The sequence below is a fragment of the Numenius arquata genome, chromosome 20 (assembly GCF_964106895.1).
Source record: "Numenius arquata chromosome 20, bNumArq3.hap1.1, whole genome shotgun sequence".
In the NCBI taxonomy this organism is placed as follows: Eukaryota; Metazoa; Chordata; class Aves; order Charadriiformes; family Scolopacidae; genus Numenius; species Numenius arquata.
This window is the reverse complement of record NC_133595.1, coordinates 1,733,518-1,760,261: the sequence shown is the minus strand read 5'-3', so window position 1 is coordinate 1,760,261 and position 26,744 is coordinate 1,733,518. Positions and strand designations below refer to the sequence as shown.

At 51.3% G+C, this 26,744-nt stretch overlaps 2 protein-coding genes across 4 annotated transcripts; both read left to right on the top strand.

Annotated features, from left to right (window-relative positions):
* The first annotated feature begins 236 nt into the window (after nucleotides 1–236).
* Nucleotides 237–11,118, top strand: LOC141473880 (protein-arginine deiminase type-2-like). The gene is made up of 16 exons (XM_074161500.1): nucleotides 237–328; nucleotides 1,762–1,948; nucleotides 2,030–2,099; nucleotides 2,293–2,354; nucleotides 2,439–2,556; nucleotides 3,211–3,336; nucleotides 4,117–4,295; nucleotides 4,586–4,689; nucleotides 4,857–4,968; nucleotides 5,048–5,155; nucleotides 7,445–7,596; nucleotides 7,876–8,020; nucleotides 9,140–9,233; nucleotides 10,066–10,151; nucleotides 10,328–10,456; nucleotides 10,885–11,118. Exons 1-16 carry the CDS (start codon nucleotides 237–239, stop codon nucleotides 11,116–11,118), a joined length of 1,998 nt encoding a protein of 665 aa, XP_074017601.1.
* A 495-nt stretch (nucleotides 11,119–11,613) lies between these two features.
* SDHB (succinate dehydrogenase complex iron sulfur subunit B) lies at nucleotides 11,614–24,425 on the top strand. 3 transcript variants are annotated; one of them, XR_012463611.1, is made up of 9 exons: nucleotides 11,614–11,724; nucleotides 12,970–13,097; nucleotides 14,309–14,394; nucleotides 16,460–16,596; nucleotides 16,912–17,028; nucleotides 19,818–19,919; nucleotides 20,113–20,235; nucleotides 23,251–23,439; nucleotides 24,099–24,425. XR_012463611.1 is itself a non-coding variant. In XM_074161538.1 (9 exons), the coding sequence occupies exons 1-9, from the start codon at nucleotides 11,650–11,652 to the stop codon at nucleotides 23,326–23,328; spliced, it is 873 nt and encodes a 290-aa protein (XP_074017639.1). In that variant the 3' UTR covers nucleotides 23,329–24,077. The 3 variants fall into 3 exon arrangements, 2 of the variants coding, with proteins under 2 accessions (XP_074017640.1, XP_074017639.1); XM_074161538.1 differs by lacking the exon at nucleotides 24,099–24,425 and adding an exon at nucleotides 12,235–12,247 and having other exon boundaries at nucleotides 11,650–11,738; nucleotides 23,251–24,077; XM_074161539.1 differs by lacking the exon at nucleotides 24,099–24,425 and having other exon boundaries at nucleotides 23,251–24,077.
* The last annotated feature ends 2,319 nt before the right edge of the window (nucleotides 24,426–26,744 follow it).

The following is a 26,744-nucleotide window of genomic DNA, read 5'->3' as shown; positions in this document are numbered from 1 at the left end:
TCCAACCGCCCCCTCCCTTTGGGCTGGGGTGGTGGCTGCAAATTTGTCATCCCAAACCTTGCAATCTCCAAAAGCCAATTGATTTGCTGCGGGGCCAGTCAAGGAGGAGGAGGGAGGTGTGTTTGGGAGGAAGGAGAAGCCGCTGGGAGCTACTGGGGGGGCTCAGTGCCACCCAGAACAGGTGGGAGAGGGTGTCTGTGCCCATCATCAGGGCATCTGGGCTGCCGTGGAAAGAGATGTCGGGGGATCGCACGCTCCGGCTGCAGCACGGGAACCGCATCGAGGCCCTGTGCGTGCTAGGCACCCGCATCTCCGTCGACGTCTCTGGGTGAGTGGGATTCCCCAATTTCCTCCCTCCATTTCTGCACCTCAACCTTTCTCCTCACCTTTATCCTTCTGCAAATCCCCCCTTCTCATTTTCCCTCCTGCTCCCCCAAAACCCATAGCCCTGACACTGATTTAACACAATTTGTGGGCAAAATCTTCCCTGGGCTTAAAGCTTTGAGCATCTGCGTTTGCATGATACGGTATTTACCCCGGGTCTATGACAGCGATGGGCTTGATCCATCCGCAGTCAATAGATCCAACATCATCTGGGAAAGCTGCTGGAGAGCGGAGAGATGAGCAGGAGCCATGGGGATGGACTGGAAAGGAGAGGACGTAACTGGGAGAGGGGAGAAAAACAAAATTTAGTGACCAAGCAGTGTCCTGGGAAAGCATGGAAGTCCCCACACCACCAGCCCTGCACTCCTAAAACCACCCTAATGCGCTGCAAGATAATTATTCCCCCAAAGGAAAAAAAAGTTTAAAAGCTCATTTCATGTTTAATTCTGGTCTTTGCTGCTTTTGCAAATCTCACCCTCAGTATTCAAGCCAAGCAGGGCAGTTGCAACTCATCAGGCATCTCTCTCCAGGTCAAATCTCCTCCTGGTGGGATTCCCAAAACCCAGAAACAAGGAAACCAAACCAGTTTTTCCATGCATAATTAAATGTAATTTAACAGTTTAAGAAACGCCCGGGCAGCAGCAAACAAGCGCTCAGATTTCCTGCTCCCCCCACCTCCTCTACCCGGTGCAGGTTCGACGGGGCCGTCGGCATCCAGAAACCCAATAAATGATGCTGTAACCATGATACGGTGCGAGCTCTCGGGTGTCAGGAGCAGGAACACTCAAAGAGAACCTGCACCTCGGGAGCTGCAACCAGCCCAAAAATAATAACCCTGGAAAGGCAGGGAAATTAGGGACAAGGAGCCAGGAGAGGGGAAGGGGATGGCACGGAACAGCTGGAGAAAAGCAAGGGAACGTCAGACTGGGAGCGGTGCAACGCCAGCTGCTTTGGGGCTGGATAAAATCACCCTGAAAATTAGAGTTTCCCATGGTAAAGTCTCCCAGCTGGGTTGCCACACCATTACCACGAGCTGTTAAATACCAGGTTTGCCCTGGTTGGAAAATAAACACGGATTTCTCCATTGAAGTGCAAACCCGAGTCCAGTTCCAACGGCACCGAGTGTTTTAGCTGTGATTATTATAGATCATAATCTGCACCCATGGCTACAAAATAGATTAATTTTGCTAAAACGGTGTGTTCTGCCCTAAAATAAAAGATACTTAAAGCATTTCCAGGGTAGGGAGGAAAGGGCAGAAAGGTGCCGGCAGCGAGCGTGGAGACGCCAGCACGGCCAGTCTTGGCAGTGAAATTAATTGCAGTGAGAACCGAGCGTTTTAGGTGCAAACCTCTAAAAATACAGCATTTTTTTGGCAGGGCGGCCCCGGCTGGGGCGGTCGCCTTCGGCGTGAAGCACACGGAGGGGGTGAGCGTGGAGGTGACGTGCCAGGGCCACGAGGAGGATGGGTCAGCTCCCTGCAGAGGGACACGGTGGCCGCTGGACAAGGGGACGGTCCTGAGGTTCAGCATGAGCCGGGCCAGCACCGAGGTCAACGATAACAAGGTAAGAAGTGGGGTGCTGGGGTGTGGGACCTCCACAGAGGTAGAAAAATCCTTCCCCAACCTGGGATTTGGGGATTTGCAGGTAACAGTCAGCTTTTACGCAGAGGGAGGGCAGCCCATCAACCAAGCCGGGGTCTTCCTCACTGGCATCGGTGAGTATGAAGGCTTCTGCAAGGCAGCAATCCCTCTTCAACCCTTTGGAGTCCCTTGGAATGGGGTGTTTTGATGCGGGGGCAGAGATGGACCCAGGTTTGTTGGGTCTGGGGGGGCTTTCACACCCACCTAACATTGCCGTAACCCTGGGTGGTAATCCTGGGTTACCCTGGGTGGGGTCTTTCCATCCAGGGATGTCTCTGGACGTCGATGCGGATCGGGATGGTGTGGTGGAGAAGAACAACCCCAACAAGGTAATTCAGCCTCTTCCGCGGCACAGAAAGTCCACGGGCTTGTAAGAGCCTGAGCTCGCTAAGCCCCGGGGGGGCGTGTTTTAGGCAAGCTGGACCTGGGGGCCCGAGGGACACGGGGCCATCCTGCTCGTCAACTGTGACAAGGAGAGCCCCTTCACCCCAGCATCGGACTGTGACAACGAAAGGGTATTCAACAAAGAAGGTAACCCAGCTTCAAAAAGAATTTAAAAAAGAAAATCATATAAAGCAAAAAATGCTCTGTTATTCCCCCTCTTTAACCTTTTTGGAGGTGAAATTTTGTTTGGGAACCGATTACCCATGAGCTGCTCTCCACCAAGCTGCTGAGTAAGCTTCCCACATGGGAATTTCTATTATTTTTTTTAATGCCAAGCAAACTAATTGCGGTCAAGCAGGGGCACGAAGCTGAGCTAGAAAAATAGCAGAGGTGCCACTGACGGCAGAGCTTGGCCCAGGGATGCTCCGCGCAGGTGAAAGGAGCTCGGGGCAAAGCGGGCCAGCCGGCAGCCAGGAATACCCGCCTGTTCCTGGAAAACTAAAACCACGTGGAGTCAGCGCCTGTCGACTTCTTGAGAGACCAGGGACCGGCTGTGCCAGGGCTGTTGAGGGGGAAAAAAAAAAAAAAAAAAAAAAAAAAGGGCATTTGTTTCAAAGCACAAGCCACAAAGCTTTGCTAGCAGGACCTCAGGCTGTTTTTCCTGCTTGCAAAGGTTGGTAGCGAGGGAAGAGCAGATTTCTTGGCATGGGAGATGCAAACCCCATGGGGGAGAACACAAGGTGGCCAGAGCCACGTGGTGCAGTCACCCATCTCACCCTTTTCTTTATGTCTGCACCCCAGATTTGCTGGACATGTCTCGGATGGTCTTGAGGACTGAAGGGCCGCAGCGCCTGCCCCGGGGGTATGAAATCGTTCTCTATATTCCTGTCTCCGACGCCGACAAAGTTGGGGTCTTTTACATGCAGAGTAAGTCCTTCCTCACCTCCTCCTCTGCCCCTTCCTCCTCATTTGTGGTGCTTTTGAGATCCCCGTGAGCTCTTTTCTTTCCATCTCTGACCTTGTCCTCTTCAAATGGCACTTCTGAAGCAAATCATGCCCTCAGCATCCCTTCTCCAAATTTTTCCAGCATTGAACATTCTCTCTTCTTAGACAATCGGAAAACTTTGGAGATCAACAAGCAGATAAAGCCATTTATCCAAGGTCATCCAGCAAAGGAGTAGCCAAAACAAAGCCATGTGTCCTGACTCCCGGATGCTTTATCCACGATGGCAACATGTTCTACAACACATTTTCCCCTCCTTGGTCCTTATTGTGGGCACAGCGATTTATTCCCTGGGACTAAAAGCCATCATCCAGCCCAGAAACGTGCCATTCCGTAGCTTGGGTTTGTTCTCCAGTACAGAGGCAGCCCATTGGTGAGGGGTTTGGTGGCATTGCCACCCCGTGGCAGGTCAGAGGGGGCTGCAAGGGCAGAAACCCCAAGAAAACATCTTCTCAATGACTGCTCTATCCAAAGAAAGGCTGAGACATTTTTCCTCACCCTTCTTGTGCATGACTATGAAATTGCAAGCACCTTAACTCCTGTTTTAAGCTACTTCTGCCAGTAGTGAAGATGTATCCACCCACAAAGGCAGAGAAGCTCCAGCACAGAGGGGTTGTGGTACCTCCTTGCACAGAAACAAAATAGGCTTGAAACTACTACTGAAACTCTGGGAATTGTCCAATTTTCCCTTTCTCTTCTTGCAGACCCCTTTTTCGGGCAGCGCTACATCCACGTGCTGGGCCGGAGGAAGCTGTACCACACTGTGCAGTACATCGGTGGGGCCGCCGAGCTCGACTTCTTCGTAGAGGGGCTCCGTTTTCCTGATGACACCTTCCCCGGCCTGGTCTCCATCCACGTCAGCCTCCTGGAGACCCTGGCTGAGGTCTGGGGGCTCCAGGGAAGGGGTGCAGATGGGAGGCTACAACAGTCCAAGGAGCATGGAGAATCATAGAATGGTTTGGGTTGGAAGGGACCTTAAAGACCACCCAGTTCCACCCCCCTGCCCTGGGCAGGGACACCTCCCACCAGACCAGGTTGCTCAAAGCCCTGGAGAAAAGGATGGGGATTGAATGGAGGGAGGTCCTCATTAATTCACGCTAAAAATTACCTCTGAGGGAAAATAGTGGTAAAATAGGGTGTGGAAAGTCCCTAATTTCTGCTTGCCTCCCTCAGGGTATCCCACACGCACCAATCTTCACCGACACAGTAGTGTTCAGGGTAGCACCGTGGATCATGACACCCAACACTTTGGCACCAGTGAATGTCTTCGTCTGCAGGTAAAGGCCGAGGGATGATGCATTTCCAGCCAAAACAGCATCAGCCCCACGGTCTCCCTGGAGGTCACCGAGCGAGGCCAGGGAGATGATGGGCAGGGTGAATGGCAGCTGCCTGCAGGGGATATCCGTCCTCCAGAAGCCCTTCAGCCCCTTCCTTCCTTTCCCAGCATGAAGGACAACTACCTCTTCATCAAGGAGATAAAAAACCTGGTAAACAAGGCCGGCTGTGAGCTGAGGGCTTGCTTCGGCTACATCAACCGTGGGGACCGCTGGATGCAGGTAGGTGGGCACCAGAGAGGGGGCAAAGCTTTCCTTCCCTGCTGATGCGCCCCTATGAGGATTTTCCTGCCTTCTTTAGGATGAGATTGAGTTTGGCTACACCCATGCTCCCCACAAAAGCTTCCCGGTGGTGCTGGACTCGCCTCGGGATGGAGGGTTGGAGCAATTCCCCATCAAGGAGCTGCTGGTAAGAGCGCAACAGCCTGAGGAGGAGAATGAAGGTTTTTATGCCTAGCCTATTTCATCACTCCTAAAAACCTACTTGCACTTGGCTCCTTGGAGGCCCTACAATGAATTCCCTGAAAAATGAGAGTTTAACACCTTTGCATGCAACTGCATGGAGATATTACCCTGCCCATTTGCAGCTGGGAGGCCACCAACAGCCTCACCCCCTCTCAAAGCAAGGATCAGAGACAAATCCACATCCCAGCCATCTGGAAAACTCTTTATCCAGAAGGTGCTGGCTGAGACAGGCAGGGAGGAGATCACCCCTCTGGGAACGAGACTCCTGCCAAGCTCCAGGTCAGGAGTGGGTTTCTTCACCCCGAATATCCGAGCAATGGGCTGTTTTTCCCTTTCCTCTTCTACGCCTGTGAATACACTGCAGCTCCTGAGAAGGAGAGGAAAGGAAAGGGTGAGAGGGTCAATTTACTTGCTCAGAAGACAGCAAGATGCATCCAGCTGCCAAAAACATCCCCATGGAGCTTCTCTGTCAAGCAAAGGGTCAGCCAGGGGCAGGGTGTGCAAAGAAAGCTGCCTGGGAGAGCAGTGACCCCAGCCAGGGAGTTTTGTGAGTGCCTAAAGCCAAGCGTGGGAAAAAAAAGAGGGATTGAACGATTCCTTTGAGATATCATTAAAGGTGTCATCCCCAGGTAGCCACCAATAAACCCCATAAACCCAACTGGGCCCTCTGGGCAGCCTTGGCCCTGTTCTCTCCAGCCGTAATGGGAGAAGAGGGCAGCGTATTAGCAGCTTGGGGGTTTTTTTGCTGCATGTCACTTTGGGGAAGGTTAAGTGCTTTCGAAAGCTTTGAAATACATCTTTTCTCATGCCTGAAATGAGTACACGCAGTCCCAGATTCATCAGGCAGGATGGGAATAGCGTGCTGATCCGCTCCTGCGCAAATAAGCCGGGCAACCGCTCCTATCTGCCCTCTTTAGGAATTGCTTTGCTTCATATTTAGAGAAGCAATTTCAGCCTTTGGAGCCGCTAACACATTATACTCCAATTTCTGCTTTGAAGCCTCCCCTAATCCCCAACTCCTATCTTTCCAATCTCATTTTCCAGCTAGGAATATTTAGCCAAAGGCAACACGCACGGGGTCCTCCTCTCGCCCCGGCCAAGCCCTAAGCCCCTGGGACCCCGCGCCAGGGAAAAAGGAGACGAGAGGGAATTAGCCCCTCAAAATCAATCTGGAACTGATAGGACTTGGATGTGACCCGCAAACCTGGGATGAACCAGCGCCTTGACAGTTGAAACCGTCCCGGCTCCGTAGTTTATTAAACTGAAATAAGCTGAGAGCAGGTGTTTCGTCCTCAGTCCCTTCCTGCAGCACCCAGGAAAGGATCTGGTCCCCAGCCGTCCGCCCCAAAAATACACAGGGAACCTCAGGGAAAGGCAGTCCCGTTGCACTCCCTCCATCCCAGCTTCTCTAAACACCCTCGATCAAAAAAGAAAATTAAAAAAATCAAATTTGAGATCAAAGCCATGCACACTCAGGTCTCCCTGCTCATTTTTACCAACCTGTATATTCGGTTTACCCCTAAGGAAACCCAACACTAAGTGATGGGGATTTAATGCAAACCCAACAGATAACTGATCCCATCCCAGGGGCTGCCGTGAGCTCCAAGCCCACGGTGACATGAACCAGGGAGTAAGGACAGGTTCAAGGCAGGATTTTTGTCCCCCCGCTGCCATTTTTGCCCAGTTTTTAGCATTGCAATCTCCCCCTTGGGCGTTTGACCCCGGTGCATCACAACCGAGGGTTAATTACCCCTGCAAGCACAACACTTTAAATCCCAGATATATTAAGTCCTGAAAATCAGGGCTTAAATAGGATTTAAGTGAAGTACAGCCCTTCGGGTGGCTCTTATGCCCAGGGTGGATTTACCCTCGGGGGCTGAAGTTCCTCTAGCTCCATGAGAACCACCCAGGAACTCAGCTTCGGGGCTCCCCCAGCACCTATTTAGCTTAATGCAGACACTTAAACATTGGCTGCAGGCTAGCAGAGGAGATCTCTCACCAGCTCAACGCCCTGGCTCTACCCCTGGCACTTGCCATTTATTACTGAGCCCCAATGACCCAGAGACCTTTATCCTCTTGCCTTTCCTTTAACCTCTCCCCACCCATGGAGAGGCTTCACTCTTGATATTTTTACCCATGGGAGCCACTCTGAGCCCAGCAGGAGGGATAAAAGCAAAGGTATGGAGGCCAGGGAGACTCACGGCAAAGCCTACAGTGATTTTTCCTTCCCCAGGGCCCCGACTTTGGCTACGTGAGAAAAGAACCCCTCTTTGAAGCCACCACCAGCCTCGACTCCTTTGGCAACCTGGAGGTCAGCCCACCTGTGACCGTGGCAGGGAAGGAGTATCCCCTGGGGAGAATCCTCATCGGCAGCAGCTTCCCCACGTAAGAGATGGGAAATCCGTGGGTTTGGGAGCAAAGGAACCATGATTGACCCTAAATATCACCAGAAAACCCTCACATTAAGGGCCTTCATTAGCCATTCCTTGACCAGCTGCAAATATGGTACCCTACGGATGGGGTGCACTCAATCTCTGCCTTCACATCTGCACCCTCCTTTCTTTCCCCCACCTTGATAGCAATTTATGTGTATGTACATATCAATGCATAAGTATTTATTCCCTTTATTCCCTCTCCCCGGGGGTATTTCACCCCCATCCCCAGATCCGCAGGGAGGAGAATGACCCGAGTAGTGCGGGATTTTCTCTACGCCCAGCAAGTGCAGGCTCCCGTGGAGCTCTACTCCGACTGGCTGGCCGTGGGCCACGTCAACGAGTTCGTCACTTTTGTGCCCACCTCCGACACAAAGGTACCCCCCCCAAACCCCATCGTGCCGCTCTGTGGGTTCTCTTCTGAGCAGCTAATCCCACTGGGGCACCTCTAGGGAAAACCCCAAAGCTTATTGTTTTTTGATCGTTCCAACCAGTATTTGCTCAGGTTTTCACCCCTGTCCCCAAAATGAGGGCTCTGAACACAACAAGGGGACTTGCTGAGCTAATAATCAACACAGATAGATGAAAAAAAGATGCCTGCAAAGGTAGTCCAACAAATTTAAACCTTAAAATTCACATAGACTGGCCAAGGATCAGAGCTGCTCAGCATCTCCCAGATGTTTTCAGACCCTTCTTCCTTTCCTCTAACATGGTTTTTACTGCTTCTAATATAAGATTTTTCCCCCTGGGTAAATCACACCTTAATCTAGATGGTTCAGAAGAGGAGTATTTGTGCACACACACCCCAAAAAATCCTCAAAGCAGCACTTTTACCCTCCCCAGGGCTGTGCTAAGCCCCCACGGGAGATGCCATAAGACTGCAGCAAACAAACCTCCAGTGCTCCACCAAGCAGACCTCTTCTGCTGGTGGGAAGCAAGTCAAGACTGTCACAGTTTGGGTTCAGACCCTACAAATTCAAAATTCCCATGGGATTAGCCCAATAGCAATTTTTAGCCTCTTCTGAGGAAACCAGAGCTTGATTATTCACTTGCTCCCTCCTCCCCTCCTACATTGCCACACCACCAAAACCCCCCCCAAAAATATATATACTAACCTAGCAGCAGCCTCACACCTCACTCACCATCTCAGCCCTCCCAACCCTCCAGCAAACCCCCTCCCAGGGGTTTAAATACCCCACCTGGGGTGGGCAGGATTGGACCATCCTGCCCCAGGTGCAGCCAAGGCTGCAGTTTTCCTCCCCGTCCCCGCAGCAGTTTAATCCCCCGGGGGCGGTTTGGTGGGTATTTGCTAACAGCGTAAATCACCGCACATCATTCAGGCGTATCCCCTTGGCACTCCATTTAAAAAAGACACTTATTAACAGCAAAAATGCCTCATTTTAAGAGTTTCAGCTCAGGTTCCTTGCAAAAATAAGTGCCTCGAGGCTTTGGATAAGGCACTTTTGGTGACCGCTCTCCCTCTTGTCTCGCCCCAGCGATTTCGGATGCTGATGGCCAGCCCTGCCGCGTGCTACAAGCTCTTTCGGGAGAAGCAGAAGGAAGGTCAGGGCGAAGCTACCATGTTCAAAGGCAAGGGGACAGCAGGCAGGCTTCAGCCGAGCTTTGATGTCGGCTGAGACAGCCGGAGCCACCCTTGCAGAGCAGCCAGCATGAGGGCGGCAGCGCCTGACCAACGTGCGGGTATCAGGGGGACATGGGGACCTTTTCCCACCCAGTTGTCCTTCACGGCTGGCAAACGGGATGCCTGCCCACCATACCCAGCCTCCTCAGGCCCTATTTCAGGAAAGCGAGTGGGACGGGAGGGATAAAGCCCTCTGCATGGAGGGGATGCTTTTTTGGTGGGATGGGGCATCTCTATAAAGGCCAGCAGAGCTCCAGCACAGAGTGGGGACAACCGAGGGGGCTCTTGTGTCACCCCGAATTAGCACCGTATTTTTCTCGCTTGCCCTTCCCTCCCTGCAGCGATGATATTTTGTCTGCCAGTTTGTGCACCCTTAAATTGTGTTTTTTAACACCATCCATCTGCGATGGGGTTGGGGGAATATCTCCACACCTCCATGGGTCCCTCTGGGTCACTGCCACCTGCCTGGGACCCAGCCATCCCCAAACAAGGGATGGAGTTGGTAGCTCTGGTTTTATGGAGCTCAGTGGAGGAATTTAGGAGCTAACAATTCCTGTGGGCAGGAGGATGGATGATGGGACCTTTCCAATGCTCTTTCCAATGGGCAAAGGTTTTCCTCCCACCAAGTTTCCCAATAAACTAAGAATTGGGACACCCAACAGCCTTAACCCCAAGCTCAGAAAATGGGGATTTGGGGGTTTTTTTCCCCATCTCTGTGCCCTGTTTTAAGCTGGACTCCTACCAGCGATGCTTCATTTTGACAGGGGTTTGCATTTGCAGGGTACTCAGGGGCAGACACGAAACGGGTCACCATTAACAAGGTCCTTTCCAATGACATCCTGGTGCAGCAGAACCAGTATGTCCAGGTAATAACCAATATTTCTGTCAATAATTGATATTTCTTGCAATAACTGCCCCAGCGTTGTGCCAAATCCTTAAGGGGAGGTGCTGTATTTTGGCTCCCCTCCTTCCTGAGATGGTTTTGGGGACCGTGCCCACCTGTGTCCCCCTTCTCGACCTGCTCTTCTCCATCCCCTCCAAGCGCTGCATCGACTGGAACAGGGACATCCTCAAGAAGGAGCTGGGCTTGACAGAGGAGGACATCGTCGACCTGCCGGCCCTCTTCAAGCTCGACAAGCAGGGCAAAGCCGTGCCGTACTTCCCCAACATGGTGAGGGGGGGCCCCGCACCTCGGGTCTTCCCCAAAAAACAGCTTATTCAGCCAGGATGAGTCCTCAAAGTTGTCCCCCAAAAGCACAATATTTACTGCTACCCAGAAAATGAAAATATCTCCAACCAGTCTCGGATAAGCCTGGGTCTTCCACAACTTTGTGGCTTTGTGCTGCTTGCGGTTGGGTTAAACTACACAGTTTTGAGGCGAAAGCCTTTCAAAGCGGAGAAATTGCAAGGCGCTGGGCACATTTTAATGATAAAAAGGGGAAAACCGATGCTGGATTTGGAGGCCTGGGAGAAGGCGACTGTAAAAAGTGGTGTCGATGCCCCATTTTGGGGTGAGGCTGATGGAGGAGGGTGGCCAGCGGCGTTCCTTCGGCTTCATCAGTCCTGATGCCACTGGGCTCCCCTTGTGTCACCCCACAGGTCACCATGATCATCCTGGACAAGGACCTGGGCATCCCCAAACCCTTCGGCCCCGTGGTGGGGGGCGAATGCTGCCTGGAGGAGCGGACCCGCTCCCTCCTGGAGCCCCTGGGCCTCCGCTGCCGCTTCCTCGAAGACGTGGCTTCCTACCACGGCCGGCTCGGGGAGGTCCGCTGTGGCACCAACGCCCAACGGCGGCCCTTCGCCTTCAAATGGTGGCACGTAACGCCATAGCGGGGCCTCCTTCCCCCTCCACCCTCGCCCCCGGCGGCTTTTTCGGTGTGTGTTGCTTGAGATTCAGTTCATTAATAAATTTGCTGTGAGGAATGAGGTGGGAAATAAAATAATATGGGGCGATAATCGTGAGAGAGAAGGTGGGAAGCCCAAAGGGAGGGTGAGGTGGGGGACACACATCATGTCAGCCCTCAGAGCTTGCCATTTTGCCCTGTCTGGTGTTGGGGCAGGTGGAAGGGCCTGGGCACCTTCCTCGCAGAAAGAATTCGGCTGGGAATTAAAGAGGGGGGCGCACTGGTCTCCCTCCTCCCCAAACAGGGGAGATCCAGGCGTCCTGGCCCCGCCATCCCGCCTTGTGTCACAGGACGCGCCGCATTCAAGATGGCGCCTCCCCTGAGGCCGCCGCCACATCCAAGATGGCTGCCGACAGAGCCCCGCCCCTCCGTCCCCTTACAGCTACGCTCTATGGCCATGCGGGGGGTCACTTCCGCTTCCGGGGCGGGAGCGGGGTCGGAACTGCGCAACGCCAAGATGGCGGCGGCCGTGGTGGGAGTCTCCTTGAGGCGCAGCGTCCCCGCCCGGCTCCTGCGGGCCGGGCCGCGGCCGGTGAGGGGCCTGGAGCCACCCTGTGCCCGGCAGACGGGAGGGGGGGGCCCTCGGGGGAGGCGGGAGGCGGGAGGCGGGAGGCGAGGGGATGAGGGCTTCGGGGGGATGGGGGGGTGAGGAGGGCTGATATGGGGGGGTGTCTGGTGGGCGGGAGGGGCTGGGTGAGGTTTGGGGTGGGCATGAAGAGTGGGAGCTGGGAGCCAGGATGGGGTGCAGAGGGTCCTGGGAGGGAGCGGGGGGACAGGAGGGGGTGCAGAGGGTCCTGGGAGGGAGCGGGGGGCAGGAGGGGGTGCAGAGGGTCCTGGGAGGGAGCGGGGGGCAGGAAGGGGTGCAGGGGGTCCTGGGAGGGAGCGGGGGGCAGGAGGGGGGTGCAGAGGGTCCTGGGAGGGAGCGGGGGGGCAGGACGGGGGTGCAAAGGGACCTGTGAAGGGAGCAGGGGGGCAGGAGAGGGGTGCAAAGGGACCTGAGAGGGAGCGGGGGGGCAGGAGAGGGTGTGGAGGGGGATGGGAGGGAGCTGGAGGGAGTGCAGGGGAGCCTGGAGGGCAGGAGGGGCTCCAGGGTGCAGTACAGGATGGGAAGAGAGTTCAGAATGGGTAAGGGAAGGGGAAGTGGGTTTGGGGGAGCAAGAGGATGTGCGAGGAGGATGTTGGGGAGGGTCTGGGAGCAAAAAGGAGCAGGAAAAGGATCTGGGATGGGTTTAGGGGGAGGTAGAAGTTTACAACAGACTGGGGGGGTTGCAGGAGATCCAGAAAGGGGTCGGGAAGAGATGTGGGAACAGGAGGAATAGGGATGTGGGGCAATTTGGAAAGAAGTGAGTAGGGACAGGTGGCCTGGAAGGGGAAGAAACCCTTGGGGGAATAGTGGGAGGAGATGGAATACTGGAGTGGAAATGTGACGGGGAGCTTCTGAGGGCAGTTTTGGGGCAGGGAGAATCTTCAGGGCTGTGGAGGAAGGAGTGTCTGCAGGCATGACAGGAGCACCTGTGGGTTACCCTTTAGTTTTAGGATTATCTCCTCTGCCTTGAGGAGGAGGGAGCCCCAGGACAACGGTGGTTGCTTGGGCCCAGATGTGCTGCTCCAGCAAATCCTCGGGAGGATTTTCCAACAACACTGCAAATGCCCAAATACAAAGCAGTCATGGGTCCTGCAGCTCTCACCCCAAACACGTGGCCTCAAGTCATTTTGTTGCTGAACTAAAAGCCACCCGAAGGGACCTAAGGGCTGTTTCCCTGTTGTTTGAATACAGCTGTGTCGGGGAGCGCAGACAGCGGCGGTGGCAGCACCCCGGCTCAAGAAGTTTGCCATCTACAGATGGGATCCCGATAAGCCTGGGGACAAGCCCCGCATGCAGACATACGAAGTGGATTTGAATAAGTGAGTATTGCCCCATTAGGCAGAAGCTTTGCTGCCAGGCTGCCTGCGCACCGAGGTTATCTTGACAAGTGATAACGGAGGGTGGTTGAGGAGCACTTGATCTGACAGCTGAAGGTGTCGGCAGCCTCATTAAGCTTCAGGGACTGTTAAAATCTTGGAGTGCCTCAGGAAGGTGATGCCTCAGCTGTGTTACAGAGCACCTTGTCCTCAGCACGGGTGAGATCAGCAAATCACGAGGGATTATATTTCCCTCCCTCACCTGCCGGTGCTATGTGTGGCAAATAAAACTGGGTCCTGAATGCCAGTATCTCAACAGATGTCAGCAGTAAAATGGTTGCTTTGTTTTGTGACCTCTGTGAGATTTTACCCGTGTCCCTGAGCTGTGTTGAAGACTTGAATCGAGTTTGTGGCTCTACTAAGCCTTATTTATATGCTAAATTTGGGGGTATGATACAAAAGGAAACTGTTACGTGTAGCTGTGAGACTCTTCTCATAGTTTTCCTAACACTTAGTTACTCCTAGTAACACTTTGGTGAATCTATCACCAGGAGAGCTCTTTTCCATGATTATTTGGAGGGGTGCAGACTTCCCTCTGGTGCAGAAACCTCCACGTGTGCCTTGATTTCCCTGAACTCCAGCGGCTGCTGCGCTCTTGCCAGAGGAATTCACCTCCAGCTCTTTCTGAAAGCTACAGATACGAAGCCATGCAGCTCCCTACTTAAGAAGGGCATGACGAAGAACTCAAATTTTCGTGTAACTTGCACCAGTTAATAATTTCTGGGTGTTGCCTTGTCTGCCGTATATAAAATTACATAAGTTGTCCAAGACTGTTTGTTTTTGTGTGCAGCGCTGCCTCTTGTGACTAATGAGGACAGGCAGACTTGTTAAAACCTGACCCAAAAGGAGAGAACCGGTACAAGGCGCTCTGTTTTCAGTTGTGCTTGCTGAGCCAAATCTTCAGGGAATCAGCAAAATGAAGGGTTTCTCCCCCCCCCGATCCCCTACCGCAACCCTGGCGTGTTCTGAGGCGGTTGGGTTGTGCTGCCAATCAAGAGATTTCTATCCTGTTGCCTGGGTCAAAAAAAAAAAGTGTATTTTTAATTGTAGCTGATCAACATCCTTTTAGGCGCTGCTCAGTTGGGATGTCAGAGATGAAGCACTGAGGCTGGGGGGGAATTAGATGTGTTCACTGACTTTGTTTTCTGTTCTAGATGTGGGCCTATGGTGCTGGATGCTCTCATCAAGATCAAAAATGAGCTGGACTCCACTCTGACCTTCCGCAGATCATGTAGGGAAGGTAAGAAGGATTTTCCAGCCTGATAAATTGAAGATTGTCCTTGTTTGTTGCTGACAGCGTACGTGTAACCACGAGAAGACTTCAGGGTAGACGACAACTTGCCACTCTCCTCTTCCAGCGTGTGAAATACCTCAATGAATCGAGTAGTAGAGTTAAAGCTTGTGTTCAGAGGGCGTAATAGCACGAAGTTGAGCTATGAGCAGTGTGCTTAAACGGCCCCAGTCCTTCCTGTTTCTCTCCTGATCTTGTTCATCTTGCTGCCCTCCAGTAACAGACTGCGTAGGGAAATCCATCGAGAGAGATTACAACAGCACAATTGAGGGGGCAGACGAATGGGAATGAATTGTAGGGGCTGCTTTATCTAGTGTTGCCGTGGAAATAAGAAAGGGTGTAACTGGGAGAGTACTTAGGACTTCTAGGAATAGCTTCAGGAATCTTTTTTTTTTTTTTTTTTTTTTGGCCCCTTGACTAAGGGAAATGATCGATTGAAGAAAAGGCCATCTGGTGGTTTGACGTGTCAGAGCGACTGACTGGTTCTCGTGCAGGTACAAATCAGGCTGTCTGTTTAACTCCATTAAAACTTACCTGTCCGGGTGACTTTCCCTGTAAAAATATCCTAATTCATGGGTAATGTTGGAGTGCTGAGCTTAAAATGATAGTTGTGGAAATGCGGAAAGGGAGGATGCCTTTATGGCCTGACTTTTGATTTAATTAGGTGGGTTTGTAAGGATGAGAATTTCAGGTGCAATTGATGCCTAAAGATGTTTTGACTTGGATTTAAATGAAAAGCATGCTTTAATGCAGCCATTTCCTGTAGAATCTGCATAGCAGGTGGAGGAATTTCATACAGTGTGGTTGTTCCCAGTGTCTGATATTTAGATAACCAACACTCTTCCCAAGCAGCTGGAATTAATTGCCCTGAATGCTTTTCTTTTGAGAACCAGAAGACAGATTTTCAAGCTGAGCTGGTTCAATCTCGCCCCTTTTCTACCACATGGGGGGGGAGGGAAAAAAAGCCCTGATCACACATTCCTGCTGTGTGCTCGTGGGCCTGTGTCTCCAGTCCTGGTTCCCTTTCCAGCTGACTGGAAAATACTGGAAATTTCTCGAGTGGGAGGAATAACCTTGTTCGAGTGCCAGCCTTTATCCGGCAGCGAGGGGAAGGCCAGTGCATCAGGCGCTGAGGCGGACCGGCTCGTCAGCGTGAGGAGCGGTGGCATTTCTCTGACTCATAGCAATTGATATGTGTCAAATCCTCTGAAATTAAGAGTTCTGCCCTTTCGACATTTGTCTTCTTTCTAATGTGATGTTTTAGGCATCGGTCTGAATTGGACACCCGAGCTCCTGACCTGAGTAGTATCCGTGACAGTTCTGCCGTGGTTTTTCTTGTAAACCTTGGCCTTTCCTGGGCTACATCTGATCCTTTTATTACTGGGAGGTCATTAGTGGTGTCATTTAATCCATTTGTTAAGCTATTTATATGCTGTTTGTTCTGCAGAGTGTCTGTCCTCTCACCTTTGGGAGTTAATGAATGTCATTTATGGCACCACTCTGCCCTGCTACAGAAGGCGCAGAGAGAAGCTTCTGTCTTAGAGACTTTGTTTTATGTTCCTGACCTTCAGGGATGCTTTTGACCGTCACTGTAGGGCTGATTGATGGGAGATGCGCCTGGTTCCCACGTTATAATCTTAGCGTTAGCTGCTTGGCATCAGTACGAGCTTGTGCTTCAAACTTGGGAACAAAGCTGAATGGTTTCCCCACCCTAAGCAGCGTGTAAAAACTAATGAATGGTGCGAAAGGGATGAAGTGTCCAAGCCGCTCCTGCCTGTGGAAGAAAGTTCCAACACTGAGAATGTGCTTAGGCTTTAATGAAAAGTGACTCCTGTGTTTGTTCTTTATTTAAAATAGCAACGTGTTTCGCCCAATGGCAACTTCTGGCGTTTTCCTTGTCACGTACAGACTTTTCTTGAAGACGACCCAAGGGCATGCTTGGGGCCAAGAGGATCTTCCTCAAGTAGGATAAGAGGGTAAATATCTAATACTTTGTTCTTTTTCTCCCGCTCAGGCATCTGCGGCTCCTGTGCTATGAACATTGCTGGCGGGAACACGCTGGCCTGCATCAAAAGAATTGACCCCGATCTCAACAAGATCACTAAAATCTACCCTCTCCCCCACATGTACGTGGTGAAGGACCTCGTTCCGGTGAGTATCTGCCTCTTGTCACCTCCTGACCAAGAGTGACACCGCTTGGGGCAGCGTGGGGTTCAGGTTGGGTGGAAGGAATAACGTCGTGAGGTGCCAAGATCAGGTCTCACAATTCACATGTTCCTCCTGCTGGTGTTTTCTGGCTTGGGTGGGTCTGAGCTTTGCAGCAGTGACTAAATCTGTCCTCATTTGAAGGAATGCGGCCGGTTGAGGTACAAAACGCAGCCTTCTGTTGGAGTGGTAGCAGATGTTCAGTCTCTCATGCATCAGTTCACCTCGCTGAATGTGACCTCTTTGCCTTTTGACTCCTAGGACTTGAGTAACTTCTACGCACAGTACAAATCCATCGAGCCTTACCTGAAGAAGAAGGACGAGTCGAAACAGGGCAAGGAGCAGTATCTGCAGTCCATAGAAGACCGTCAGAAACTGGTTACTGCTTCTTTTCTACCATTGGAATCCTTTCCAGATAAGACCAGGGTTAAATGTTAACATGCAATAGCTCCTAGTTCCTGGGTGGAATCTGCTCCCTGAAATGCAGTGTTAATGGTTGGAGAAAACCCATAAGGATCTATTGTCATTTAGACAATTATTCTTTCACCTGATGACCCCTCCCTACCTGGGAAGGAAACACGAAGGGTTGAAATATAACCAGATTTAATAGGATAAGACTAAATAATTAACAGTAATACTAAAGAACCAGTATTAATCCCGATACCAACATAAAATACATAAGGACCATCCCCAGCCCATTCCCCACCAGGAAGCTGTGCCCTCCCAGCAGGGACAGCCAATGTGGGACCCTGCGAGCGCTGTGGCTTCGGGAGGAAGGGGAAGGGCTCGGGGCTCCAGCACTGGGGCAAGGAGTTCTGAGGATGGCAGCCATCAGGGGAGAGAGAAACTACACAGCAAACTTTTTAATTTATATTAAATGTGACGTTCATGGTATGAAATAACCCTGTTGGCAGCTTGGGTCAAGTGCCCGAGTCTTGCTTCTCCTTATCCCTGCACCTGGCGAGCTTGAAAACACCATGACCTTGAATCCCACATTCCAGAGCTGGCTAGAAATGAAAGATTTTCACAAATTCAGACACTAGTGTCTTCTAAAAGTGCAGTTTTCCCCAGCATCAGAGAAAAAGTTAGTCCTGTGTTGCTCAACCCAGGACATGCAGTGTCATGGCACGCCTGCATTGCTAGGGGAAACATTTGCTAATGAAATGCAGTCGCGGTTGCGATGGGGACGCAGATCTCGCTGTCTGCACTGCGAAGCCACGTGTGTTTGTAAAAACATCGTGAAGGTTACAGGCTTGTGATGTTCCAGTGGAGATAAGGCGCTGCAGTTTATGCTGGCGTGCAGGCTGTCAGGCTCAGCGCTGGCTGTTGTGCTGAGCAACGCTTTCGTGTTGCTGCTCACTGGGTTTTACAACCCTAAAAACTAAAAGCTAAACTCTTTTTTGGATGTGGAGACACGAGCGTGATGTGTTAGCGTGAGTCTTTGGATTTCTGTCTTGAGCACTGTGTTATTTCGGGGGGGTTTCTGGGGACATAATGTGTTGGTCTGAAGTTTCTGCGTAAAGCAGGAATCATTTGAACAGCTGGGAGATAACAATTCTTTATAATGCGGGTAAGTCCTTCTGGACTTCCTTGGCCGCTGCAGTATCATTAAATTGGCAATTTCTTTTGCCTCTGACCTGTCTGGATGGATCTATCACTCATTTCGCGGATCAAAGCCCAGCCAGTGCTCGGCTGTGGGTCGTTGCTGTCACTGAGGGGGCGCAAAGTGGGCAGGCAGCCTGGATTTCGTCAAGTGGTAAGAGGGAGGTGAATATGAAGAGCAAAGAGGGAGGCTGTTTCAAGGGGATTCGGTGAAAACTTGTGAGCTGCAGCCTAATTCTCTACAGTGATCTTCGAAAGCTAACTTCATGTGAGCAGCCCAATCACGAGCCCGAGGTGTCGGCAGCACCATGCGACTGTGCCACCTTAACAACTGCAGGGTTTTAGTCTGAAAGGATCCCTCTCCAAGGGCCACAGTTCCTTCTCCTGTACCACTTCATAATGTCATCTCATCCGTGTGTAAGGACTAAAGGGACTCTCCCTTCACATGGTTTTCATACAGCAGCATCCTTGAAATCACTTTTTCATTCAAGTAGAAATAAGCAAACTTGAAAGCAACTACAAGAGATGCCTAAATCTTTCTCGCAACTAATAAACTTGCTTTTTTTATCTCGTTGCTGAAGTTTTTCTGGCTTTGAGAACTGCCTGTGTGCGGGAGAAACTTGGATACAGCGTCAGCTGAAAAACTCCCACCTTTTTCTTCAAATCATCAATCATTTGAAGTGTTACAGTTAGAAATAAGACAAATTTAAGGCGAGAAGGTAGCTCTGACTGACCCAGCTTTGGCAAGTCTTCCCAAAAGACTAACGAGGGGACTTGTTAAAAGCTCCCAGGAGCTCTGGCATCAGGTATCTTTCTGAACTAAATTTAATGAAACCTTTGTCCCAAAACAACTTTCAGATTCATAAATTAAGCCAGACTGGACTTTGTCTCTCAGCCTGGGTGGTTGATTGAGCTACAAGGAGACTTGGGAGACCCTCTGCTCCTCTGTCTTCTGCCCAGTGTCGCTTCCATGTAGGTCTGCCTGCCTTTTCTTCAGTGCCTGAAATAAAAATGCCCTCATCTCTCTAAAAATGGTGAAAAGGCTAAAACTTCACACCATTCCTGTTCTGCAAGTGCTTGGGGATCCCTTCAAAGCACACATTAAACTCTGAGAGCTTGTCCCCAGGCTGTTGGGCAGAGTTTGCTCTTCCTTCTCTTCTCTAATGCGGCCTTGACTTGTTAATTGGTTACGTATCTCTTCCTCTCCTCAGCCACTAACTGGGACAGGCTGGAAGGAGGGAAGGTAGCAACACCAAGCAATTTCTACGTTTTTCTTTATTTTATTGTTTTTTCTCCATTCTGTCACCAAAAAACCTAGTTTGTTATAGTGGTCGAGTTGGGAGGACTGCACGTGTCTTTGTTTCAGGCGTGTAGGGATTGCTTTCTTCTGGCAGCACTTCTCTGGTGTGAAGTTTTTGGAGCCGCTCTGTTGTGACAAGTCACTAGAGGGGAAGGTGGTGATGGAGGCGCTCGTGTAAATCCCCTCTTCAGAAAAAAAAAAAAAAAAAGGCTTTGTCTTGGGTTTCTGGTTTGACTGTGGTTTCCCACCCCCTCCCCCTGTGCAGGACGGACTCTACGAGTGCATCCTCTGCGCCTGCTGCAGCACCAGCTGCCCCAGTTACTGGTGGAACGGGGACAAGTACCTGGGTCCCGCTGTCCTGATGCAGGTAAGGACCGATCCCCTTTGTCACTTGGGAATGACGAGGGACTCCCCACCGAAAACCAGTTTGCAAGTGGGATGGTGTTACATAGTCCAAATCCTGGACCTAATTTCCTGAGTTAGGTGTTGCTTTTAACATCTCATACTGGTGACAACACCTTGAGGAAGTGTTTGGTGTGTCATATGCGGCTGATTTTCAGGCCTATCGCTGGATGATCGACTCCAGGGATGACTACACAGAGGAGCGCCTGGCACAGCTTCAAGACCCGTTTTCTCTCTACCGTTGTCACACTATCATGAATTGCACAAGGACTTGCCCGAAGGTACGTGTGTGTCCTGCGTTTGTCCTTCCAGGGGTTACTGGCACGTTTCCAAGCGCTGCCTTTGGAACCAGGGGGAAAATACCCGCTTAGGCTTTTGTTTTCCTCAAACTTGCCTTGGCTTGTTCAGCCTTTTGAAACACAGTGAGTTACCAGCAGTCGTGCTTGTGATAGTGACTGTACAAGAGAGGAGGTGACAAAGTTGGTGTTACGCATTGCAGCAACGTCTCTTCCGCCTGAGCAAGGCTGGGACTTGGAAAACCTGGTGCCAGGGTTTAGGAAGGTGACAGTAGGGCAAGGTGGTGCAAGGGACAGTGCCAGAAATGGCACGGGGAAGTGTCTCCTGCGTGGTGCTATCAGCAGTGTTAGCCTTGTGAAAAATACACTTAAACTCCAATGGTAGCAGCTCTCCCTGATGTATTGTGCCACTGGGGTAATGGAGAAAACTACAGCTTCTAGAAGACCAGGGAGACCTTAGAGCCCCTTCCAGTCCCTAAAGGGGGCTCCAGGAAATCTGGGGAGGGACTCTTGATCAGGGAGGGGAGCCAGAGGATGAGGGGGAAGGGTTTTAAACTGACAGAGGGGAGATTGAGATGAGATCTGGGGAAGAAATTCTTTGCTGTGAGGGTGGCGAGAGCCTGGCCCAGGTTGCCCAGAGAAGCTGTGGCTGCCCCATCCCTGGAGGGGTTCAAGGCCAGGTTGGAGGGGGCTTTGAGGGACCTGGTGTGGTGGGAGGTGTCCCTGCCCAGGGCAGGGGGTTGGAAATAATCTTTAAGGTCACTTCCAACCCGAACCATTCTGTGATTCTAAGACTAGAAGGTTTTTTGGAGGATGTGTTTTATGCTGACGTCCTCTCAGGGCATTTCCCAGACACTCTGTTCTCTCTGATATTTCTTTTGAGAACCGAACAAGCTTTCTCAAATCAGAGCGTGCCTCTTCCTCATTTCACAGTGACCTTGTGCCTCTTGTTGGGTGGATTATCGGGTTTTGCTTTCCTGCCAACTCTGCTGTTTTCTGACCAGCCTTTACTGGAGAAATTCTTCTTGAGCTGTGAAGTAAAGTGAAGGCAAATCTTTGAGTGGATCGCAGATGTGGGGGAAAACAAGCTCCTGGAGATCTGGGGCTGACAGGTGTTGGTCAGGAGCGCGTCATGCTGAATTTTTGTGGTTTTATTTTACTGAAGTGATTCACTGGCTACAGATAATTCACTCTTTGTATAGAGAGCTGACTCGTGATCTGGTGTCAACCGTAGTTCAGCTGGAGGTGAAAAGGTTCAACTCGAAGAGCTGGCTGTACGTAGGAATATAGGGAAATAGCACACTGAGGCTCGGTCCCTCGACTTTGAGACACCTTTATGGTTAATAACACATTGCCACTCACGTGCTCTAATCCTGGCCGTTGTCTCCATTGGCCCTGAAAGCACGTGGCGAGCTAGGCACTGGGGGAATTTCCTCTTCCTTCTCCTTCCTGTGGTGCTGCGGCTGTAAATCACGATACCACAGGGCAGTCCTCATCCCCCCACCCCTCATTTGGAGATTAGACGCGCTTGGTTTGGTCAGAGCGGCTGCTCTGCAGGGTATAAGGACCTTTGCAACATGACGTGTCTGTATTGTCGGAAAACCTTCTTTTTGGAAAGTTTAGCTGGCTTTTGTGTGAGGGGCATTTCCATCTTGTGACTTGGTGTCCTCCAATACACAGCTTTTATTTTTTTATTTCAGACAAGGGGAAAAAAACACCGCATCTCTTGTACTGTCACTGTCAAGCTTTTGTAAAGCAGTTTCCTGCCTCCAGAAAAGTGTTGAATTTGGTCCTGCTTTAGCTTTATTAAATAACACCCAGAAAAAGTGTTGAATTCGGTCCTGCTTGAGCTTTATTAAAACTTCCTAGCCCTCAGCCACTCGTTCTTCTCTTTGATCCTCACGTTGCTGATTAAAACCAGTCCTCCAAAATCAAATGAGGGTTTTTCTTCCCAGCACTGGGAAATACTGCTGGTTCAGCCTCTGGGTTGAGGAGGTTGAGCTCTCAGCGCCGTGGCTCTATTCCCTTGTAAATTAAGGCTGGCGCACAGCAAACCTGCCTCAGCAACACCTTAGCCCAGGGTTATTATTCCATATATTATACCAAAATGCTCTTCAGATCTGTCCCTCCATACCCTGTAACCTCCCAGCATTTGAAATACTAGGCTTTTAGGAAAAAAAGGGTGTCCTCTGCCAGTTATTTTTATGAGTAGCAGCACATTTGTGAGTTTACAGTGATTTCGATGGGGGCAATGCAGGGAGAATGCTCTCATGTGCTGATGGGGACTCACCTGCTGGAGAGCAGCTCTGAGGAAAAAGACCTGGGAGTCCTGGTGGACAACAGGATGCCCAGGAGCCAGCAATGTGCCCTGGTGGCCAAGAAGGCCAATGGCATCCTGGGGTGCATCAGGAAGAGTGTGACCAGCAGGTGGAGGGAGGTCATCCTCCCCCTCTGCTCTGCCCTGGGGAGGCCCCATCTGGAGCACTGGGACCAGTGCTGGGCTCCCCAGTTCCAGAAGGACAGGGAACAGCTGGAGAGGGGACACCGGAGACTATGAGGATGGTGAGGGGCCTGGAACATCTCTCTGCTGAGGAAAGGCTGAGGGACTTGGGTCTTTTTAGCTTGAAGAAGGGAAGACTGAGGGGGGATCTGATCAACACCTCTAAATACTTCAAGGGTGGGTGTCAGGAGGATGGGGCCAGTCTTTTTTCCAGCGGTGCCCAGGGACAGGACAAGAGGGAACGGGCACAAACTGGAACATGAGAAGTTCCATCTGAAAATGAGGAGGAACTTCTTTGCTGTGAGGGTGGCAGAGCCCTGGCAGAGGCTGCCCAGAGAGGTGGTGGAGTCTCCTTCTCTGGAGACTTTCAAACCCCCCTGGACACGTTCCTGTGGGACCTGCTCTGGGTGAAGTTGGACTGGGTGATCTCCAGAGGTCCCTTCCAACCCCATATCATTCTGTGATTTCCAGAAAAGCTGACTATAACTTCTTCTTTTTAGGGTTTGAACCCCGGCAAAGCAATTGCTGAGATCAAAAAGATGATGGCGACTTACAAAGAGAAGGCGACCGCTGCGTGATGCTGTTCCCACGCTGGAAGCGTAACACACACACGTGCTTTACCTGGAAGTAACTTGTACCTGATTTAGGAAAAGAAGGTTCCAACGGGGAGTTTGGCATTTCTCCCATAGGTTTGCATGTACAATAAATACTGTAAAGAACGAATAAGAGTTGTTACTTATTAATGATACTGAATTGATGTCTCTGCCGCTGTCATAGAATCCTAAATCTTTTGTGGTTTTGAGTGTGTGAGGAGTTGGGGGTCACCTCTGGGGCTCTGCTGTGGGATTGAGGATTTGAAAGTGAGCTGAGATGAAGGGAGACAGAATTCCTGGGGTGACCTTGATCCCACGTCTTTAAAGCGAATTCGTGTGTGGGAAGAGACCTGGGAGTAACGAGCCCCATGGCCACTGGCAAGAAAACAAATGGAAGTGGCTGGGAAAGGGGAATATTGGAGGAATCTCACCCTGTTCCGAAATCCCCGGGGTTCCTCAGTGAGGAGTGAAGTGAGGACGCGGAGTGGCAAAATCCCGGTGGCGGTGCTACTGCTGGGCTTGCTTATTTTTATTCCAAGTCCTAAATTAGATGAGGTTTCTCAGACCCAGGGCTGAACCTGTCTCTTTGCTCTAGCACAAGTAGTTTTTTAGCTTCGCGTTTCACAAACTTGTGATGTTCGTGGCAGGTTGTTGCTCGAAGCGGCTGTTTGCAGCCTGAGGGGGATGGAGAGACGGGAAGCGCTTTCTGTTTTGCTGTTTAATAAATTTATTTAAATTTTTTTTTTTTGGTCTAGATGCAGGAAAAACTTCCAGAAATACCATGAAGCTGCTTGGGAGACCTGGTGTGATAACCAGGATGCAGCGAACGAAGACTTGAGGTGGCATAAAAAGCTGTGTTCAGCTCAGGAAAACCTAACCCCAAAATTGACTGTTTTTTTCCACTCATGTCTCTCTCCTGCAGCGAGGGAACCTCCTGTCTGTCTCAGTTTTCATTTCCAGAAATGCTTATTTCTTTTCCTGGAGCGAACGTCTTGGTTCCCAAGAGCTGATGTGGGGCAGGCTGCTGTAGGTCAGAGATTTTACACTTAAAACCCACGCGTGTTGGGCTGTTGCTGCCCCTGTTTTCTGTCTCTCGACTGAGCTGTGGTTGAGGCTGGGCGAGCGCCCGTCCTGCGGTGGGGGGAAACCCCCCCCAGCTGGTGTTAGAGAGAGCAGGGACGTGGTGTCAGTCTCGTGATACTGATTTTTTTATATATATATTGCACCCCTGTGCTCCATAATCTCAGCTCCCCGCCAAAGGCCAGGGGTTTAAATCTCAGCCCCCCCCCCCCCCACTGAAATGCAGGGGTTTAAATCTCAGCCCCCCCACCTCCGAAATCCAGGGGTTTAAATCTCAGCTCCCCTCCGAAATCCAGGGGTTTGAATCTCAGCTCCCCCCCCCCCAAAATGCAGGGGTTTAAATCTCAGCTCCCCCCCAAGAAATCCAGAGGTTTAAATCTCAGCCCCCCCCATTGAAATGCACAGGTTTAAATCTCAGCTCCCCCCTGAAATGCAGGGGTTTAAATCTCGTCCCCCCCCCCCCCGAAATCCAGGGGTTTAAATCTCAGTGTGTGTGTCCCCACCCCCCGAAATCCAGGGGCTCAAATCTGAGCTCCCCCCCAAAATCCCAGGGGTTTAAATCTCAGGCCCCCTCCTTAAATCCAGGGGTTTAAATCTCTGTGTGTGTGTCCCCGAAATCCAGGGTCTTAAATCTCAGCTCCCCCCTGAAATCCAGGGGTTTAAATCTGTGTGTGTGTGTGTGTGTGTCCCACCCCCCAAAATCCAGGGGCTCAAATCTGAGCTCCCCCCCCCCCGAAATCCAGGGGCTCAAATCTGAGCTCCCCCCTGAAATTCAGGGTCTTAAATCTCAGCCCCCCCCTCCACCCCCCCGAAATCCAGGGGCTCAAATCTCAGCTCCCTACTAGAATCCCAGGGGTTCCCATGAACAGCTTGGGTAAAAGGAGCTTTGTGATCCCCCTCCTCTCCCGCTATTCCCTTTTCTTTAGTTAAAATTGTGGGGGGGGGGGTGTTTTTTTGGTCACAAATGAACTGGTTTTTGCCTTGTTTTATTTCGAAGCCGGGTCCCATCCAAAGAAAACAGTGATTTTTATCTCCCTTCCTGGGAAAAACCCAAACTCCGGTGTGTGAGGATGGGTACGGGGTGGGGGGGGGGCGGGGGGGGGTGAAGGGGGGAGAGCATTTTTTTCGGCCACGTTTGGCAGCACTTGGGGCAACCCAGTGGCTGGAGGGGTCTGCGCTGGGGGGGGGTTATTGGGGTCTAAGCCTCATTATTGGGCTCGATGTCCCCCTCACTGTGAGTCCGGGGGGGTGTGAGTGGGGGGGGGAAAAAGAGGGGGCTGGCCCCTGTGGCGGGGGGGGGGGGGGGGGGGGGAAGAGCCCAGTGCCTTTCCTTGCAAGTTTTGGGGGTGCAAAGCTCTTTTTTGGGGGCAGAACCTGGTACCTTTCCCTACAATTTTTGGGAGTGCAAAGCCCTTTTTTGGAGTAGAACCTGGCACATTTCCTTCCAAATTTTGGGGGTACAGAGCCCTGTTTTGGGGCAAAACGTGGCACATTTCTTTACAAGTTTTGGGGGTGCAAGCTCGGTTTTGGGGGCACAGCCCAATGTGTTTCCTTACACGTTTTGGGGGTGCAAAGCCCTTTTTTGGGAGGCACAACCCTGTGCATTTCCTTAAACGTTTTGGGGGTGCAAAGCCCTTTTTGGGGCAGAACCTGGCACGTTTCCTCACAAATTTTGGGGTGCATAGGCCTTTTTGGGGGCACAACCCTGTGCATTTCCTTACAAGCTTTGGGGGTGCAAAGCCCTTTTTTGGGGTAAAACCTGGTGCATTTCCTTCCAAATTTTGGGGGTGCAGAGCCCTTTTTTGGAGTAAAACCTGGCACGTTTCCTTACAAGTTTTAGGGTGCAGAGCCCTACTTTGGGGCAAAACCTGGCACATTTCTTGTCAATCTTTGGGGGTGGCAAGGCCCCTTTTTTGAGGCAGAACTGTGTGCATTTCTTGTCAAGCTTTGGGGGTGCAAAGCCCTTTTTTGGGGCAAAACCTGGCACATTTCCTTCCAAATTTGGGGGTGCAGAGCCCTTTTTTGGAGTAGAACCTGGCACATTTCCTTACAAGTTTTAGGGTGCAGAGCCCTTTTTTGGGGCAAAAACTGGCACATTTCCTTTCAAGCTTTGGGGTGCAGAGCTCTTTTTTGGAGTAGAACCTGGCATATTTCCTCTCAAATTTTGGGGTGCAAAGACCTTTTTGGGGGCACAGCCCAATGCGTTTCCTTACGAGTTCTGGGGGTGCAAGGCCCCTTTTTTGGGGCAGAACTGTGTGCATTGCTTGTCAAGCTTTGGGGGTGCAAAGCCCTTTTTTGGGGCAGAACCTGGCACATTTCCT